This window comes from Notamacropus eugenii, chromosome X (genome assembly GCF_028372415.1).
Source record: "Notamacropus eugenii isolate mMacEug1 chromosome X, mMacEug1.pri_v2, whole genome shotgun sequence".
Taxonomy (NCBI): domain Eukaryota; kingdom Metazoa; phylum Chordata; class Mammalia; order Diprotodontia; family Macropodidae; genus Notamacropus; species Notamacropus eugenii.
In genome coordinates, this window is record NC_092879.1 from 51,970,466 (window position 1) to 51,986,547 (window position 16,082).

The following is a 16,082-nucleotide window of genomic DNA, read 5'->3' on the forward strand; positions in this document are numbered from 1 at the left end:
CCTTCTGTGATTTTACAACAATGAAAGAGGGATGTAACTAACCACTATTTGCCAAGTCCAGTGGAGCCAAACAGAGCTTTCTTTCAGCCTTTTCAACTTTGTCCCCTACTGCCTCATGTTCTATAGTCTAGCCAAACTGGACCACTTGATGTTATGCCAACATAGCCATGCTTTTTTACCTTGACGTGGAAATGATTTCTTATCCTTGCAATGCCTCTCTCCCTTATTGACATCCTACCCACCCTTCAGGAAACAGATCAAATGCTACCTTTTTAGCTCTTTCTTTCTTGATTTGGTGATGTGTCCCTCCTTTTTTCTCTCCCCACCTCCCAAGCTGGAAATGATTTCTCTCGAATTTGATCCCTTAAAGCCTTAATCTCCTTTCATACATTTCTATTCTAATTTGTGTTAATTATTTTCTTTTTTTCTGTATTAGATTATAAACTCTTTTATGGACTTTGTCTTGCTTATTATCTTTGTAGCTTCCCTTAGAATTTTCAAAACAATCTAAAAGGAAATAATCTCTAAGGTCCACTCTAGCTCTAAATTCTGTGGAATAGATAGATTATATTGGTATCTTTTTTTTGGTTTTTGGATCACTAACAACTTCCCTGTGTCTTTTCCTTTCCCCCTCCTGGAGGAATAAGAGAAAAAAAATTTAGTAAAACAATCATCATATTAAAAAACCCCTGAGATTATATGCATTGCTCTATATCCTGGGGACCTCCATTTCTGCAAAGGAGCAGGAGTTGGTAATTGACTTGTTCTTAACTGAAAAGCTGGTCGAACTGTTCATCTGAGAATAGTGGAAAGTAATTGCCTGGCAATCTATACTTCTTCTATAAGTTTGCAATAATGCAAAAAGTTTGAGTTTAACCAAACAGATAATTTCCAGACCTCTCTTTGTATTCAATCTGTACTTATTTGTGGGACTTTTGGAGCATTTTGTGGTACAAAAACTCAGTCCTAATAGCATACTATGAAAACTCATCCAGAAAGCATTTTGGTTGTTGATTAAATTTCATAGAATTAGCAATGAATTAAAAACTTGCCATAAGATATCTTGCTATAACATGAGTTCAGTAGTATTAATACTAGAAGTCATCTGGCAATATGGTAATTTGTGATTATAATAATGTAATAGCTTACATTCCAATAAAGTACTTCGCATATATTATCTCATGAAAGTACTTTTCACTTTAACACAAAAAAGTGTGGTCCTCTGACAGCTTTCTATTGCAATTGTTGTTGTGTTCATCCTTTGTTGCCGAAGAAGACCACGCCATCAGAGAAATGATGACATGACTTGCACTTGACTTAGTTGTGAGTAAGGGAGGGCTGTGCAAGGTCACCAGCCTCACTTCTCCTCCAGAGCCATCTGAATCCAGTGACCAGATATTCATCAGGATGACTGGAGATAACCCAATTGCAGTATAGAATCATAGAACCATAGGGCTGGAAGGAAAAGACCATCTTGTCTAACTCTTGCATTTTATAGATGGAGAAGCTGAGGCCCTGAGAAGAGCAGTCATTTGCCCAAGGTCACACAGCTCATTAGCATTTGAGTGACAACTACAATCTACTGATTCCTAGTTCACTTTTGTACTATTGGTTATGAGAATTATTTCTAATCTTTTTTTTTAATTGTCATATATTTAGACTCAATTCTTGTGTTCAGATCTGCCCTTGGTACTCTTTGTAAGTATCTCTGAATGGCTGTTTTCCTCCTCAGGAACCTTTCCAGTGGATCTTACCAAAACACGCCTTCAGGTTCAAGGCCAAACCATCGATGCTCGCTTTAAAGAGATAAAATATAAAGGAATGTTCCATGCCTTATTCCGGATCTATAAAGAAGAAGGTATTCTAGCCCTGTATTCTGGGTAAGACTATGTTTCTCCTTCTTATGATAGGTAGAATTTTCAAAGAAGCCACAGAATTCTAAATATGTGGTTTTGTATTCTTCATATTAACCAATATGTCATGCAGTTCATACTTTATCTATTTGCCAAGCCTTGAGTCTGGTATTCTATGCTATGTTGTCTAGAACTGATATATTTTCAAATAGATGATGTGACATCCTAGAACTGGATTTTTCACGTCATCATAAAGGTTAGTTATAGCCATCATAAGTAGTCATAATTAACCATCCATCAGGGTATGTGATTCTGGAATATTTACTTCCTTCCTTCCTGGATTGAAAGATTTGGAATTCCCCTTTAAAGAAAGAGTATTCTAGCTGTTGACCTATGAAATGGAAAGCACAAAAAGTGAGAATGATGTGGAAAGAGTGTTGAATTGGGAGGCAAAAACCTGGCTCTGTCACTTACTGCCTCCTTCACCTTGAGCAAATCACCCTCTGGGACTTGGTACCCTCCTCTGTAAAAATGAGGACATTGCACTAGGTGATCTCTAAGGTCTCTTCCAGCTCTGGTATTCTGATGCATTGGATAATTTGAAGGTAGGCTTCCAGAAAGTCTGATTATCTGAGACCTCTCCTAAAGTATTTATACTATGGTATTGTATATTTGAGCTGTCTGTATTTCTGTTTTATTCCTTCTTTAAAATGAGTTCCATGATGGCAGGAACTAAGTTTTATCCATAAACTTTGTATCTTTCCTATTGGTAGTATGGTGCTTTCCATATAGTAGGTGCCTAATTACTGTCTATTGTATTGAATGGAATGGAAAATAACCTTATCAATCTTAGTCAAACTTTATTTGGACAGAAAAAATCAAATATAATGCATTCTGAAGAACTGGTAATGAATGATTCACCAGTGACCCATGTCATCTTGTTCCTTATGACCAACATGGACAATCAAAACATTTCTTACTTTTGTCAGCTTCTGCAGTCTAATTCCACAAACACTGTTTCATTGCCTCGTCTATAGACTGTGCTTAGTACTAGGAGACAAAGACCCAAACCAAAGATCCACCATCCCTAGAGAGCCTCCACTTTGCTGAGAGGCTACATCAGGTACATCGATAAATGAAAAGAACCTAGGTGAAGGAGGGAGCAGCTATGTTTACTCTTTCTTGAGGGGTAGGCTATAGGGGCATCAAGAAAGGCTTCATGTAGGGGCCTAGGAGCTGTGCTGAGCCAGGAAGGAGATAGAGATTCTGAGAGGAGCAGCTGAGGAAGGAGTACATTCAAGGCATGGGGGATGGCTTACATGAATTCACAGAGGAAGGACATTGATTGTCAAGGGTGAAGAAGAGCTAATAAGCCAATTTGTTTAGAAATTAAAGTACATGATGGGGAAATAAGTAAGGTTAAAGAGGTAAGTTGGGACCAGATGAAGGCCAGACTTAAATTTCATGCTGAGGAGTTTTTTGTTTTGTTTTTTTAGAAACAATGGGGAACCACTGATAGCTTTTGAACAGAGGAATAACTTGATCAAACCTGTGTCTTTGGAAGAGTATTTTGGCAGTTTCATGGAGGATGGATTGGAGAGGAGAGAAACTGGAAGCCATGATCCTAATTAGGAGCTTGAACTAGCACATTGGCTGTGGGAGGGAAAAGGAGGGTCAAATGTGAGCAGTATCATGGTGGTTCATAGTGTGAGACTTGGCAACTGGTGGTAGAGTAGGGAGGAGGGTAGGGTAGGGAGAGGAAAAAGGCAATGATGACGCTGAGGTTAAGAATCAAGGGGACTCTGAAGTCCCCAAGATCATGGTGTCCTTGGCAGAAAGAGGGGGCCACATTTTGTGTGTTAGGTGTGCTGATGGAGCATCAGCCTAGACCTGTCTATCAGCCCCTGGTAATGGAGGAATTGGATTTTAGGTGAAAGATTCAGGATGGATTTGGGAGTTATCTACTTAGAGATAATCTCATGGGAGCTGCTGAGGTTACCAAGGGAGAGAGTGTAGCCAGAGAAGGGAGACCAGGGAAGGGAGAGCATTGGGGGACACATACACTTAGGGGATAGGAGATAGATAAAAGAACTAAGAGGGAAGACTAAAGGAGAGTAGTCAGATAGGTCGGCAGATAGTGTCATAGGAGCCAAGAGAAAGGGGAGTATTTAGAATAAGATAATCAGCAGTGTTAGAAATCATAGGGAAGTCAGAGAAGATGAGGCCTGAAAAAATAACTGTTAGATTTAGTAGTTATGAGATAGTTGATAACTCTTGAGAGCCACTTTGAGCAGCGAGGTCAGAAGCTAAATTTCCAGGGGTTGAGAATCGGTCTTGGTAGCAAATAGCGGCAGCAAATACAGATAATTCTTTCTAAGTTTGGCAGTTCAAGCGAGGAAAGGCACAGGGTGATAGCTAGAGGGGGTGAGTGAGTCAAGTGAAGCTTTAAGAATAGAGAAGACCTGTATATGTTTGTGGCCAGTGGAGAACTGAGCTACAGTTCTCCTTTTGAAGAAATCTTCAGAGACAGATAAGTTGAAATTCCCTGGGTTCCTGAGCAGACTTTTAAAGGGGTAGGATCTTTTATAGGGGTGGGAAACTTGTAGCCTCGAGGCCACATGTGACCCTCTAGGTCCTCAAGTGTGGTCCTTTGAATCCAAACTTCACAGAGCAAATCCCCTTAATAAAAGGATTTGTTCTGTAAAACTTGGATTCAGTCAAAAGGTCGCACCTGAGGACCTAGAATGCCACATGTGGCCTCGAGGCCAAAGGTTCTCCACCCCTCTTTTAAGAACTTAGGTCTAGAACAAAGGTTCTTAACCTTCTTTGTGTCATGGACCCCTTTGAGAGTCTGCCTGGTTAAGCTCTTCTTAGAATGCATACAATAAAATACATAGAATTACAAAGGAATCCAGTTAGACTGGGAAAAACAGTTATCAGAGTATTAAAAAACCATTCACAGACCCCAGGTTAAGAGCCCCTGCTCTAATATCTCTTGAAGGTTTATTCTCTACTGTTTATGAAGGAGAATTTTTAAAAGTCATTCTAATTCTTTTACATCCACATCACTGCTTTTCAAAAGCCCTCTTGGTATCCCCATTACATACTAAATGAAAAATGAGCTCTTTAGACTGGCATTCAAAATTTGACCCAGCTTTCCAGCCTTATCCTGCTCTTCTCCATCACATACTCAATGCTAAACAAGACTTCTTGCTGTCCCCTGAGTATGTCCCATGCTCCCCAGCTCTTTGCCTCTGATCCTGTTCCCTCTGCCTGGAATACCCTCCTTCCTCACTTCTATTGACATCTTAGCTATCCCTGACTACAATACTACCTTCCCAACCAAATCTTTATCGATTTCCCCTCCCAGCTGGCAGTGATTTCTCCATCCTCTGATTTCATAGTGCTTTAGATTCCAATTTTATAGTGATTTTCTAATTTGTGTTATATTTATTTGAACACACCTCTTCTGTTCCCACTAGATTGTAAGCTTCTCTAGGGCAAGGGCCATGTCTGTCTGTCCCCCAGCAGCAGGCACAGGGCTGTTCATATGTACTTGATAAGTGTAGATTGAATGAAGTACCTGAGATCTAAAGAAAAGCTGTGTGATGTTAGACAGCTCATTTGCAAAATGCTTACCCTTGGCCCTGCCTCTTCTCTTTTACAGAATTGCTCCTGCTTTACTAAGACAAGCATCCTATGGCACCATCAAGATTGGCATCTATCAAAGCTTGAAGCGTTTGTTTGTAGATCGTTTAGAAGGTCAGTGTGGGTAGTTTGCTTGGAGGTGTTATTTGAACGGGTTATTGGAGCCCCGCCCCCATTCCCAAGAGCTGATGGCAGGCCACAGCATGATAGATGATAGCTCAACTTGTGTGCTTGGAGGGGAAGTGTTCTCACTTAGGCCTACTGTCCCTGGGGAGCTGACTTCTGCACACTGTGGCATCACCCTTCAGGTTCACCCTTGCTGGAGGGCCTGTGGTAGAATCCTGTTGCTCAGCAAATGAATAAGATGATCTCCTCCGAGGAGGCCAGTTGCCTCTTTTGTTCTCTCCTCTGTTGTAGAATGATTTCAGGAGATTCTTTTTCTCAGTTTAGAAGTCCTCCAGACCTGCCCCTTCTGCCTTCCCAGTCTTCTTACATCTTTATTACCTCATCACATACTCTTTGATCCCGTGGCAGTGGCCTCTTGACTGATCCATGAACAAGACACTCTGTGTCTCAGCTCTAGATATTATCTCTGGCTGTCCGCCACACTTGACATGTTTCCCCTCCCTGAATTCCTTTAAGTACTAACTAAAATCCCACCTTCTATGGGAAGCCTCTCCCAGCCCCTCTTAATTCTTTCTTAGTTATTTCCTACTTACCCTGGATTTGACTTGTTTACACATTTTTTGTTTGTTATCTCCCCCATCAGAATGTGAGTTCCTTGAGGTAGGGACTGTCTTTTGCCTCTTTTTGTGTGCTCAGTGCTTAGTGCAGTGCCAGGCATATTGAAGGCGCTTAATAAATGTTTAGTGGTTAACTGATTGATAATTCCCTACCTCTGCGAAGAACAGGAGGGAAGTACATTTTTTCATTTCTTCTTTGGGGTCAAGCTTGTGACTTTGAAGAACTTAAAGATTCTTGGACCTAATATGGCATCTTCAGTCTCTGGATTTCTTTGGCAAAAGATCAGCAGTTCTACTTTAAAGCAATCTCTGCTGATCCCATGGCTTTCTTTTGCCACTGTGCCAGCATTATGTTCTGGGATTCTGGTATAAACTCACAGTGAGTGATCTTCCATCTTCCTTTTCTTTCCAGATGAAACCCTTCTAATTAACATGATCTGTGGGGTGGTGTCTGGAGTGATATCATCCACTATAGCCAACCCTACAGATGTGTTAAAGGTAAGTGCATGGCATCTTGGGCTGATTGGAACATGTGGTTTTATGCTTGAATTGGGGCCTGGTGAAAACCCGAGGTAGTTGGCCCCATTGGGGAAGGAAGAAGTCTTCCTTCAGGTTTGTCAAGTCCAACAAGCAGCAGAGTGTAACTCTGGACAAGTCACTTCCCCTCCTCTTTGCCCCAGGAGTCTCTCAAAAACTTGAAGTTGCAGAGTAGGTACCAGCCTTCCTTGGTGGATGGAGTTTCCACACCCTGGAGTTCCCTATACCAGTGACATCATTGTCTACCCCTCTCCCCACTCCCTGATTAATATTTAGGTAGACTTCCTACCATTGATGGGAAATTGAAATAGATAAATAACTTGAACTTATGGGAAGGTGAAATGGAATTTCCTTCTTGAAACCTTTCCTGGCCTCTCTCCTGCTTCTCCCCACCCCCAAGTTGAAAATGATGTTTCTTCCTTTGTACTTTGTGGGCCAAAATGTATTTTTTTAGTTCCTGGAGTTCTCGGGCCCATGAGCATATATTATTCCTGAGCACCATCTCTGGGTCTGTGAATACTCTGTCTGGATCCAGATTCACCCCTACTTTCTTGTTCTGGGAGCATCTCAACTGCAGCTGTCAATATGGTTTCCACTGAGGAGAGCTGCCTGGGGGCAAATTGGAGGCCCTCCTCCAGCCGATTGGGTCTTGGAACTCTTAAAAAAATAGTGGAAAAAAAAATAGTGATAACAATTTGAGCATAATTGAGTTCCTTTGTAAATACTGTGGAATGTATTTTATACATTAAAAATCATTCTTCTGAGAAGGGGGCCACAGGCATCCTCTGACTGCCAGTGGAATCCAGGATGCAGCCCTCTGGGTATCACCAGAGCACCTCAGTCCCTCTCTGTCACTTTTGAGCAGTACATCTCCTTTTGGAGATTTAAGTGTGTTCTTTTCATTTCCTCACTGAACTCTCTAACCCCAGGTCCCTCAGAATTATTTTCCTCCTCCAGTAATGGCAAAATTTGCTTGTAAGGAATACGAGGCAGGAAAATCCAACCTTCCTCACCCTTTCCTCCTGCCCCTTCATGAAATCTGATGTGTTCATTTCATCACAGTGGTTACTGATTTTCATTCAAGACCCATTTTATTTTCTTAACCACAGCGTTCCTTTTAATCTGTCTCTGATCAGAGTGAGACATTTGCCTTTTCTTGTCTTAGATTCGGATGCAAGCTCAAGGAAGCTTGTTCCAAGGGGGCATGATTGGCAGCTTCATCGATATATACCAGCAAGAAGGCACTAGGGGCCTGTGGAGGGTGAGCACTGGTCTTCTGGGCCTTATTCTATGTCAATGGCAGTGGAAATTGATTTTTAGAAATAGATCCTACTGTTGCTAAGCAGTTATAATTTCTTGAGCGATTCAAGAAATTCAGTAATAAGCCCCTTACCTTTACAGTGTCAAATTGTTTATGAAAGGACAACACTTTGCAAGTAGTCTTAAGGTTAATTTTTATTGGAAGTTTATTACATCTAGTTTCACTCATAGACTTAAAGAACTCTTGAACAAGAGTTCATAGAGATGGTCTAGTTTAGGAGTGGGGAATCTGTGGCCTCAAGACCACATGTGGCCCTCTAGGTTCTCAAGTGTGGCCCTCTAGGTTCTCGAGTGTGGCCCTTTGACTGAATTTAAACTTCACAGAACAAATCCCCTTTTTAATAAAAAGATTTGTTCTGTAAAATTTGGATTCAGTCAAAAGGCTGCCTGACCTCAAGGCTGCAGGTTCCCTACCCCTGGTCTAGTTTAACCTTCTTATCTGACAGAGAAGGAAACAGGCCCAGAGAGAGGAAGTGACTTACCTAAGGTCATATGGTAGGTCTGACTTATGGTACAGTGGGCTGCCTCTCTCATTTAATTTTGATCCATTATACTAGTATATGACTATGGATTTAGTTCTTTGATCACTCTTTTCCATGCTATTGAAAAACAGTTTATGGCCAAGAACTAGGGGACCCTTGTAAATAAATACAAATAAGACTCATGTTCACAAGCCTGCTGTGCAGAGAGAGAGAGAGAGAGAGAAAGAGAGAGAGAGAGAGAGAGAGAGAAAGTGGAAATCCTTTGGAAATCCTTCTACAAAGTTTTACATTAAAAAATGGCCTTGTCACTTAATGACAGCCAGTGACTGGCCTGGCTCGCCTGACTGGAGCATCAAAAGAAACCCCACAAAGCAAGAGTGAGACAAAGAGCAGAGGAGTAGTGGGAGGTATGAAATTCGGAGGTGCTTAAGCTCCTGCCCTGCCATTAGTTGGGGGCCCAGGGAGACTGTGGTGGTGCTGGCCCCAGGAGGGAAGCCTGGCTCTCTGGCAGAGCTCCAGGGCGGGGCTTGACTACCCATCTACTTTCTTCCTCCTTCCTTTGCTGCCTTTCTAGCATGCATCCTTCCTGACCTTCCTAGGCTTGGATGGAAAGAACCTCAGGATGAGCTTTTTTCCTTGTTGGCTAGTCTTGCTGCATATATGTTGTTTTGCTTTGTTCTAGCAGAAGACTGAAGTCAGAATTCAGATATCCTAGTGTTAGAGCCCTCATTCTGGGAGAGCCATTTCTGGCTTTTCAGATGGGGTTGTTTTGGCCCTTCTCAGCTCTGCTTCATCCCAGTAGCTGTGCTTTCCTCTGTGTTCACTGATGCTTGTGTTTGGCAGGGTGTGGTCCCAACTGCTCAGCGTGCTGCTATCGTTGTGGGAGTGGAGCTGCCGGTCTATGATATTACCAAAAAGCACTTAATAATGTCAGGGCTGCTGGGAGACACAATCTTTACCCACTTTGTGTAAGTATACCACATGTCTCCTACTCTTTGTACTCTGGATCTCAAATGCATCTGAGGCTTCATTCATTGCATTCCTGCCACAAAATCAGTTATTGGCGCTTGTGGCCAACATTGAGGTAGACCTTTGTCTCTCCCATTACCCAGGCCTTCTGAGAAATGTTCCCCTCGGGGATTCCAGAGAGTGTGGGCAGCAAACCAGGTGCCTAGAGGCTTGACACCTGTTTGCACAGAGCCCCCTAGTGAAGCCCCACAGCTGGAAACTGCTTTGGCCTAACTCATTTAAAAAGTAAACTTTGCTTGGCAGGAGTCAGGAAGAAGCTGAAATTCAGTAGACTACATGGTTCAGAATCATAGATCCTGGCTGAGCACTGGGGAGTTTTTCCTTCTCTCTTGGATTTTCTTGCCTATTCCTGTAATCATATAGGCTTCTATCCAAGTGCATTGTGCTTCTGAAGCTATGTTTTGAATAGCCTTGATAACTAATGGATGGTGTGTGACCCCCTTGCTCAAGTAGCTTATCTCACCTCGTAACCTGCCTTCCCAAGCAGCAGGCTCAGTCTGTGTTCATAACTTACAAGGGCCCATCTTTATGCCTCCTTAAATAGGTAGAAAGGAGAAAGCATCCTATTCTTCCCAAATAGTTGGCCTTTTTAGGAGTAGGGAGCCATGCGGTAGGCTGGGGCCTACTGAGCTCTTCTCTGAATGGTTTGTGTCTTCAGTTCCAGCTTTTCCTGTGGCTTGGCTGGAGCTCTTGCTTCTAACCCAGTTGATGTGGTGCGCACCCGCATGATGAACCAGCGGGCCATTGTGGGCAATGTGGAACTGTACAAGGGCACTTTGGATGGCCTGCTGAAGGTACGGAGCATTCCGATGGGACAACAGAGCTTCTAAATGCCATCTTAAAAGACAAATTCCGAAGACCTTATTTAGCTTACTGAAATACTGCTTCCCAGCCTTATAGTTTTGCCAGGGGTGAGGTGTGATTGGGTTAGAAAGTAGCTATGATTGTTAGCACAACCCCTGAAGACAAAGTCAGCTTGAAGGATGTGTTTGTTTCTCTGTTGCTATCTGACCCTGGGTTTGAGAAAGGTCTACCTCCCTTATCTGTTTGGGTGGTGAGAGCTCCAGAGCCTGGTTTGGTTTATTTCTTGCTTTGGGAAATCTTGCTTTGACTAATCTATTTAGAGAAGGTGGGAGAGTATGTGTATGTGTGTGTGTGGGGGGGAGAAGTTCTCTGAAATTTGGCACCTCTTTCCACATTACTTTACTCTCTTCTCTCCATCCTTATTTTTTTGTTAACTTTGTTTTCTTTCTGGTTTTATCTTAGTGAGTCTTAAAATATGTAGGGACACCAACCTTGGGACAAGTTCTGAAGCATAAATGTCTTTAGATAACAATCTCCCCCAAGTATATTAAAAACAAAAAGATCTGACATGCAAAAATGTCACTACATACTTTTAAGGAACACATATAATAAATAAATTCAGGGATGCTTTTGTATATACAAAGTTGAAATTTATTTTCCTAACACATTACCCCTGGGTCTCACTTTTTTTTTAACTCTAAACTTCCCTTTCCACCAATATATGCTGCCAGCCTGGGCAACAGTTGCCTACCAGCAAAGAGGTATTGGTCACTGACATTTAACAGCTGTCACATCATAGCTCTCCTTCTTGAACTTCTTGAGATCTTGGACCCACCTTCTCTGTTCCTCTGGCACTGGCTTCTGGCTGCCCAGGCCTACCCTGACCCAGTTTTATCTCTCGCTAGAAGGGAATGCTGCAGACGTACTCACCCATCAACCCACTCGGACCCTCCCAGAGGTTTATTAGGTATTCATTTCTAAGGACCTGACAAAACCATCAGCTGTTTCTAAAATCATTATTTTCTCTTCCCTCGTAATGAAAAACAAAGGGAAATGTGCAGAGTAAATTTGCTTTGAATCATCACTGTTCCCCCTAACATGTCTTCAGTAAAGTCAATTTTCAGTTACCAGCATGGTTTTTGAAATTACAAAAGGTTTTAAAATGTGTCCTTTTTTTGCTGTACTTCCAGAATTTATAATGTGCTCAACAGATAGTAAACTTAAAAGATATACCCAGCAGGTCTCTGTGAATTTGATGCCTTGTATCTGAAGTAAGGCCAGACCCTGTTCATTTGTGGTGTTCATTACCTGTTGAGTACCATGGACTGACTTGTAGAATGCAAGAAAATATATAAGGCTTCCTTGCCCTGAGCCATGAATGTTCTTGCCTTTATTCTGTCTCAGACAAGGGCATCAAGGTTATTTTGGGAGCAATGGTGGTAGTGGGCTTCCAGGAAGTTGACGCTTGATCAATCAGTTGGTCTGTCCCATCGTTCTTGGTGCCTTTTACTTCTGTCTGCTTAATTCACCTGGGTTTCATTTGGGCTGCCTTTCATCCTTTCCTGGCACCATTCTCAAAAGAATGACCTGGGTGCTATAACTGTCACCTGGTAAACAAGTTCTCAATGCTTTGGGTAAGGGAGTGTACACAGCACTCAGAGACTATCTTTCTCTAGGCAGTTCCCAAATAGCCACTAGGTGGAGCTCATTCCAGCTGTGTTCCCAGAAATTACTTCCCAAAGTTACTTCCTGCATCAAGTTTCATCTGCATGGGCTCAGAGAATTGGTTGGGAAGGGTATTTTTTTCCAGTGCTTCCAGTGTCTTTTGAAGAATAGAGTGGGACATATTTAATATACACATGAACATGCAGGGTCATCCTTAAAAAAAATCCAACTATTAATAAGTTTTAGGTAAAAAGTCAGAAATGATCATTGTTCAGGACAGACTGTTCAGAGAGGCTGTTTATAAGCAGGTCATTCTATAGCAATACTGAGGATGTAAGCTACTTTGGGTAGGTAACCAGAATCCCTGTGGAGAGTAGGGTGGAATTGTCTGAAATGAAGGCCCAGGCAAAATAAATACACTCTGCTTTTTGTTTTCTGTCTCCTCAGACTTGGAAGAGTGAAGGCTTCTTTGCCCTCTATAAGGGATTTTGGCCAAACTGGCTCCGCCTGGGCCCTTGGAACATTATTGTATCCTTTGGAACTTGAGAAGGGAAGCAGGTGCTAGAAACTACCAGGTAATTCAGACAGAGGGCAGAAATTCATGATTGTTGGGAGATTTGGGTGATAAGAAACTCAGGGGCACAAATGGTAGTAGAAATGAATGAAAGATTAAAACAAAGCTCCGGTCCTGAGTGGGACATAGTCAGATATTGAAACAGTTTATCAGATGAGACTGGGCTTGGAAGCCACAGACCTCTCTCTCTCTCTCTCTCTCTCTGGAGGCTGAGGCAAACCAAAGGGTTTGGAATAGATGGGTAAAAGGTGGTTGGTTTGGATTTGTTTCTATTTTTTAAAATTTATTTGTTTTCAGTTTTCTACAATCACTTCCATAAATCTTAGATTTTTTCCCTCTCCCTCCCTCCCCAAGATGGCATGCAATCATATATGGGTTCTGCACATACATTCATTCTTATTATACACATTTTCTTATTAGTCATGTTGCATAGAAGAATTAAAATGAATGGGAGAAACCATGAGGAAAAACCCAAACAAAACACAAGAGAAAATATTCTGCTTCATTCTGCATTCCAGTTCCATATTCTTTCTCTGGATGTGGTTGGCATTTTGCCTCAAGAGTCCTTTGGGAATATTCCAGGTCCTTGCATTGCTGTGAAGGGCTAAGTCTACCAGAAAAATTCCTTGCACACTGTGGTTGTTACTGTGTACAGTGATCTCCTGGTTCTGCTCCTTTCCCTCAGCATCAGTTCATATAAGTCCTTCCAGACCTCTCTCTAAAGGCTTCCTGTTTGTCATTTCTTATAGCACAATAGTATTCCATTACATTCATATGGTTTGTTTCTATTTTAAAAACTATTCTTGACTTGTACATGACAATGACATGGCTCCTGAGCCACAGGGTTTCAAAAAAGCTTTTGGGGAAGTGCCCAGAGGATGTAGCACACTGGGGTGGTTTTGATCTTATCCTTCTCCCCAATACAAAGTAGGACCAAAATACCTGGGGATGAAGGGGACCTCAGGAAGATGCCCCATGGAGTAGGTATCTAGAGCAGAGTAGCATCAGCATGGAGGACTGTCTATGATAATCAACATTTAAAGAGCATTGGATGTGCTCATGGGAAGGTTACCAGATTGCACATTCTCTGCTTGTTTGGAGCCTAGCTCTAATTGCGGGGGGGTAGGGGGAAGGTGGGGGGAATCTTTTTCTTCTCACAACTCCTATACCACATAGTCTAACACTCTCACATGCACATTTTGGATGTATTTTGTTTTGACACAGTAGACATTTCCCAACTGACGCTCCCTGCCCCCCAAGCTGAGTACATTTCCCCCAGACAGTCCAGCTAACCCTATGAGAGTGTGATTGCCAAACCATTTCTCCTGCATTTATGTTCATCTCTGCCATTGCATGTAGCTAAATATTATTTTTTCCAGCAAAGTTTTAAACTCACTAAAGGCAACAGCTATGGCTTATATTCACAGTATCCATAGTTTTTGAATCAAAAACCAGGACACTGGTCCAACAATGAATATTCCTTCTGTGAAGACTTGTTAAGTGTCCTTTTTTATAAAAAAAAAATCTAGCCTCTGTAGTCACCATATCTGTCCTCCCTTTGTGCCTAGCCAGGCACATGGTTGGGCAATGGGTATATTTTCAAGGCCCTTTTGAATGAGTGTAGCTTAGAATAGTGGTCACTGAGTACCCTAGGGCTAAGGGGACTTGTTTGACTGTGATAGAGTGACCCAATCTTGTGTCTCTTCCATGACTCGGTCTTCAGTTTTTTATTACCTATGAGCAGCTAAAGAGGCTTACCTTCTAAAGGCAAGTGATGCTGTTCATAGTAGCTCAGATGTGTGTCAGCCCAGCGCTGCCAACCCCACCACCATTTTCTCCTGCTCCCTGTGTCTTGGCGCACTTTTGACAAGAACCTTTGTATCTGCTGAGCACCTGGTTCCCGAGAGCATCCTGGATGAAGAGGACCTAGATGGTGCAAAGGATTTGGAGTTGTGTTATGTGTTTGTGTTTTCATGTGGTTGGCTTTTCCATGAAGTGAAGTATCAAAAGTGAGACTCTCTGGCCCCAGACGGGTATCTTCTGTGAAGATGGATGCTAACAAAATTGACCTTCCTCCTGAGTTGGGTCCAAATGCAGTTAGGGAGCCCCTGCCATGGGGCAGAGCAGAAGGCAGAGGCCAGGGCAGTTCCTGCTGTTGTCGTTTTCAGACCTTGTTTCTCATTAAAGTATTTATTGACAGGATTGCTTTGGTCTTGTCATTATTTCTTCTTTGGCCCTCGAATAGCACATACCCAAGAAAGGAGGGAGGTGCCAGTGGGGAAGGGAGGGCAGGAGGAGAGGAAGCTCTTCCTAATTCTCTTAAAATAGTCATGTTTAAGGTTAGACCTTGAATATTGTGCTTTCTAGGTACCTTTCACTGATGACAAAATTCTCAGTTTGTATGGAAGTTGTAGTATTTCCTATTACTAGGTGGAAGGATTTGTTTGCAGGGATCACCACTGTGATCAATCAGTGGCCCACAAGTCATTTGACCTCCATTCACTGGAAGATGGGGTTAATCCCTGCCCTATCTGCCTTCCAAAGGGATCCTGAGGTTCCCATGAGAGTAGATGGCAAAACATTTTCTGAACTGTAAAGAACACAATTGTATCTTGTGGTTCTTGTAGTTCTCCCTTCAAATCCTGGCTTCCTTCCTGCCTTAATGCAGAGGCAGGGAGTTGAGGGGGTGGGAGAAAGAAAAGAGATTGGAGTTAGAGTCAGGAGACTCCTGACATCTCACTTGAGCTATCTGTCCTGATTTATTATCTCCTCAAATGGGGTCTTCTGAGTTCGTCCATGGCAATTCTGGCTCTGCTATTGGCTCCCCACTATCACCTTTGCCCTTCTTTGGGCCTCATTTTCCTTGAACTTGGCATTCTCCAAGGGCCCTTTTAGTCCTAGCCCTCAGCCCTTGGTCCCTGCCTTTTGATCCTATTTTCCTCATCCCCTGGGTGATTTAGTGGTAGTAGTGTCCTTTCTCTTCCATCTAGTAATCACTCACAAATTACTCATTAAACAAATGCAGAAGACTTAGGAAGTAAAAGCACATTGTGAACTGATATATAAAGACTAGTAATAGTTAACTTTTATACCTGTACTGTACACACAGTGTGTAAGGTCCATTCCTAAACATCTATGTCATGCATGTTTTATAATTAGAAAACACTTTCCTCTGTGGTGTTTCATTTGATGCTCACAACAGCCTCCAAGGGAGCCATTGTGTACATATGAGGAGATGGCAGCCTTAGAGAGGTGAAGTGATCTGTCCAGAGGCCCACAGCTAGTGAGTTGTCAGGGTTTCTACTCAAATTCAAGTCTTGTGGACCGCCCCCTCTGAAGACCATTACTGTCTCCATTGTATCACACTTCTCCCTACACAAGTACACAGCACTGGTTCAGTGGTGTGGGGATTTTCAGAGTTGTCCAA

General features: G+C 42.4%; 1 protein-coding gene across 3 annotated transcripts in view; it reads left to right on the forward strand.

The window, feature by feature from the left end:
• Positions 1 to 14,857, forward strand: part of SLC25A14 (solute carrier family 25 member 14) — a 25,128-nt gene extending 10,271 nt beyond the window's left edge. For all 3 annotated transcript variants that reach the window (XM_072626984.1, XM_072626985.1, XM_072626983.1), the window contains 8 exons: positions 1,733 to 1,880; positions 5,521 to 5,615; positions 6,657 to 6,742; positions 7,947 to 8,042; positions 9,427 to 9,551; positions 10,271 to 10,406; positions 12,529 to 12,609; positions 14,379 to 14,857. In XM_072626984.1, the coding sequence (XP_072483085.1) occupies positions 1,733 to 1,880; positions 5,521 to 5,615; positions 6,657 to 6,742; positions 7,947 to 8,042; positions 9,427 to 9,551; positions 10,271 to 10,406; positions 12,529 to 12,609; positions 14,379 to 14,420 (809 nt within the window). In that variant the 3' untranslated portion in view covers positions 14,421 to 14,857. The remainder of the gene's footprint in view (positions 1 to 1,732; positions 1,881 to 5,520; positions 5,616 to 6,656; positions 6,743 to 7,946; positions 8,043 to 9,426; positions 9,552 to 10,270; positions 10,407 to 12,528; positions 12,610 to 14,378) is intronic.
• The last annotated feature ends 1,225 nt before the right edge of the window (positions 14,858 to 16,082 follow it).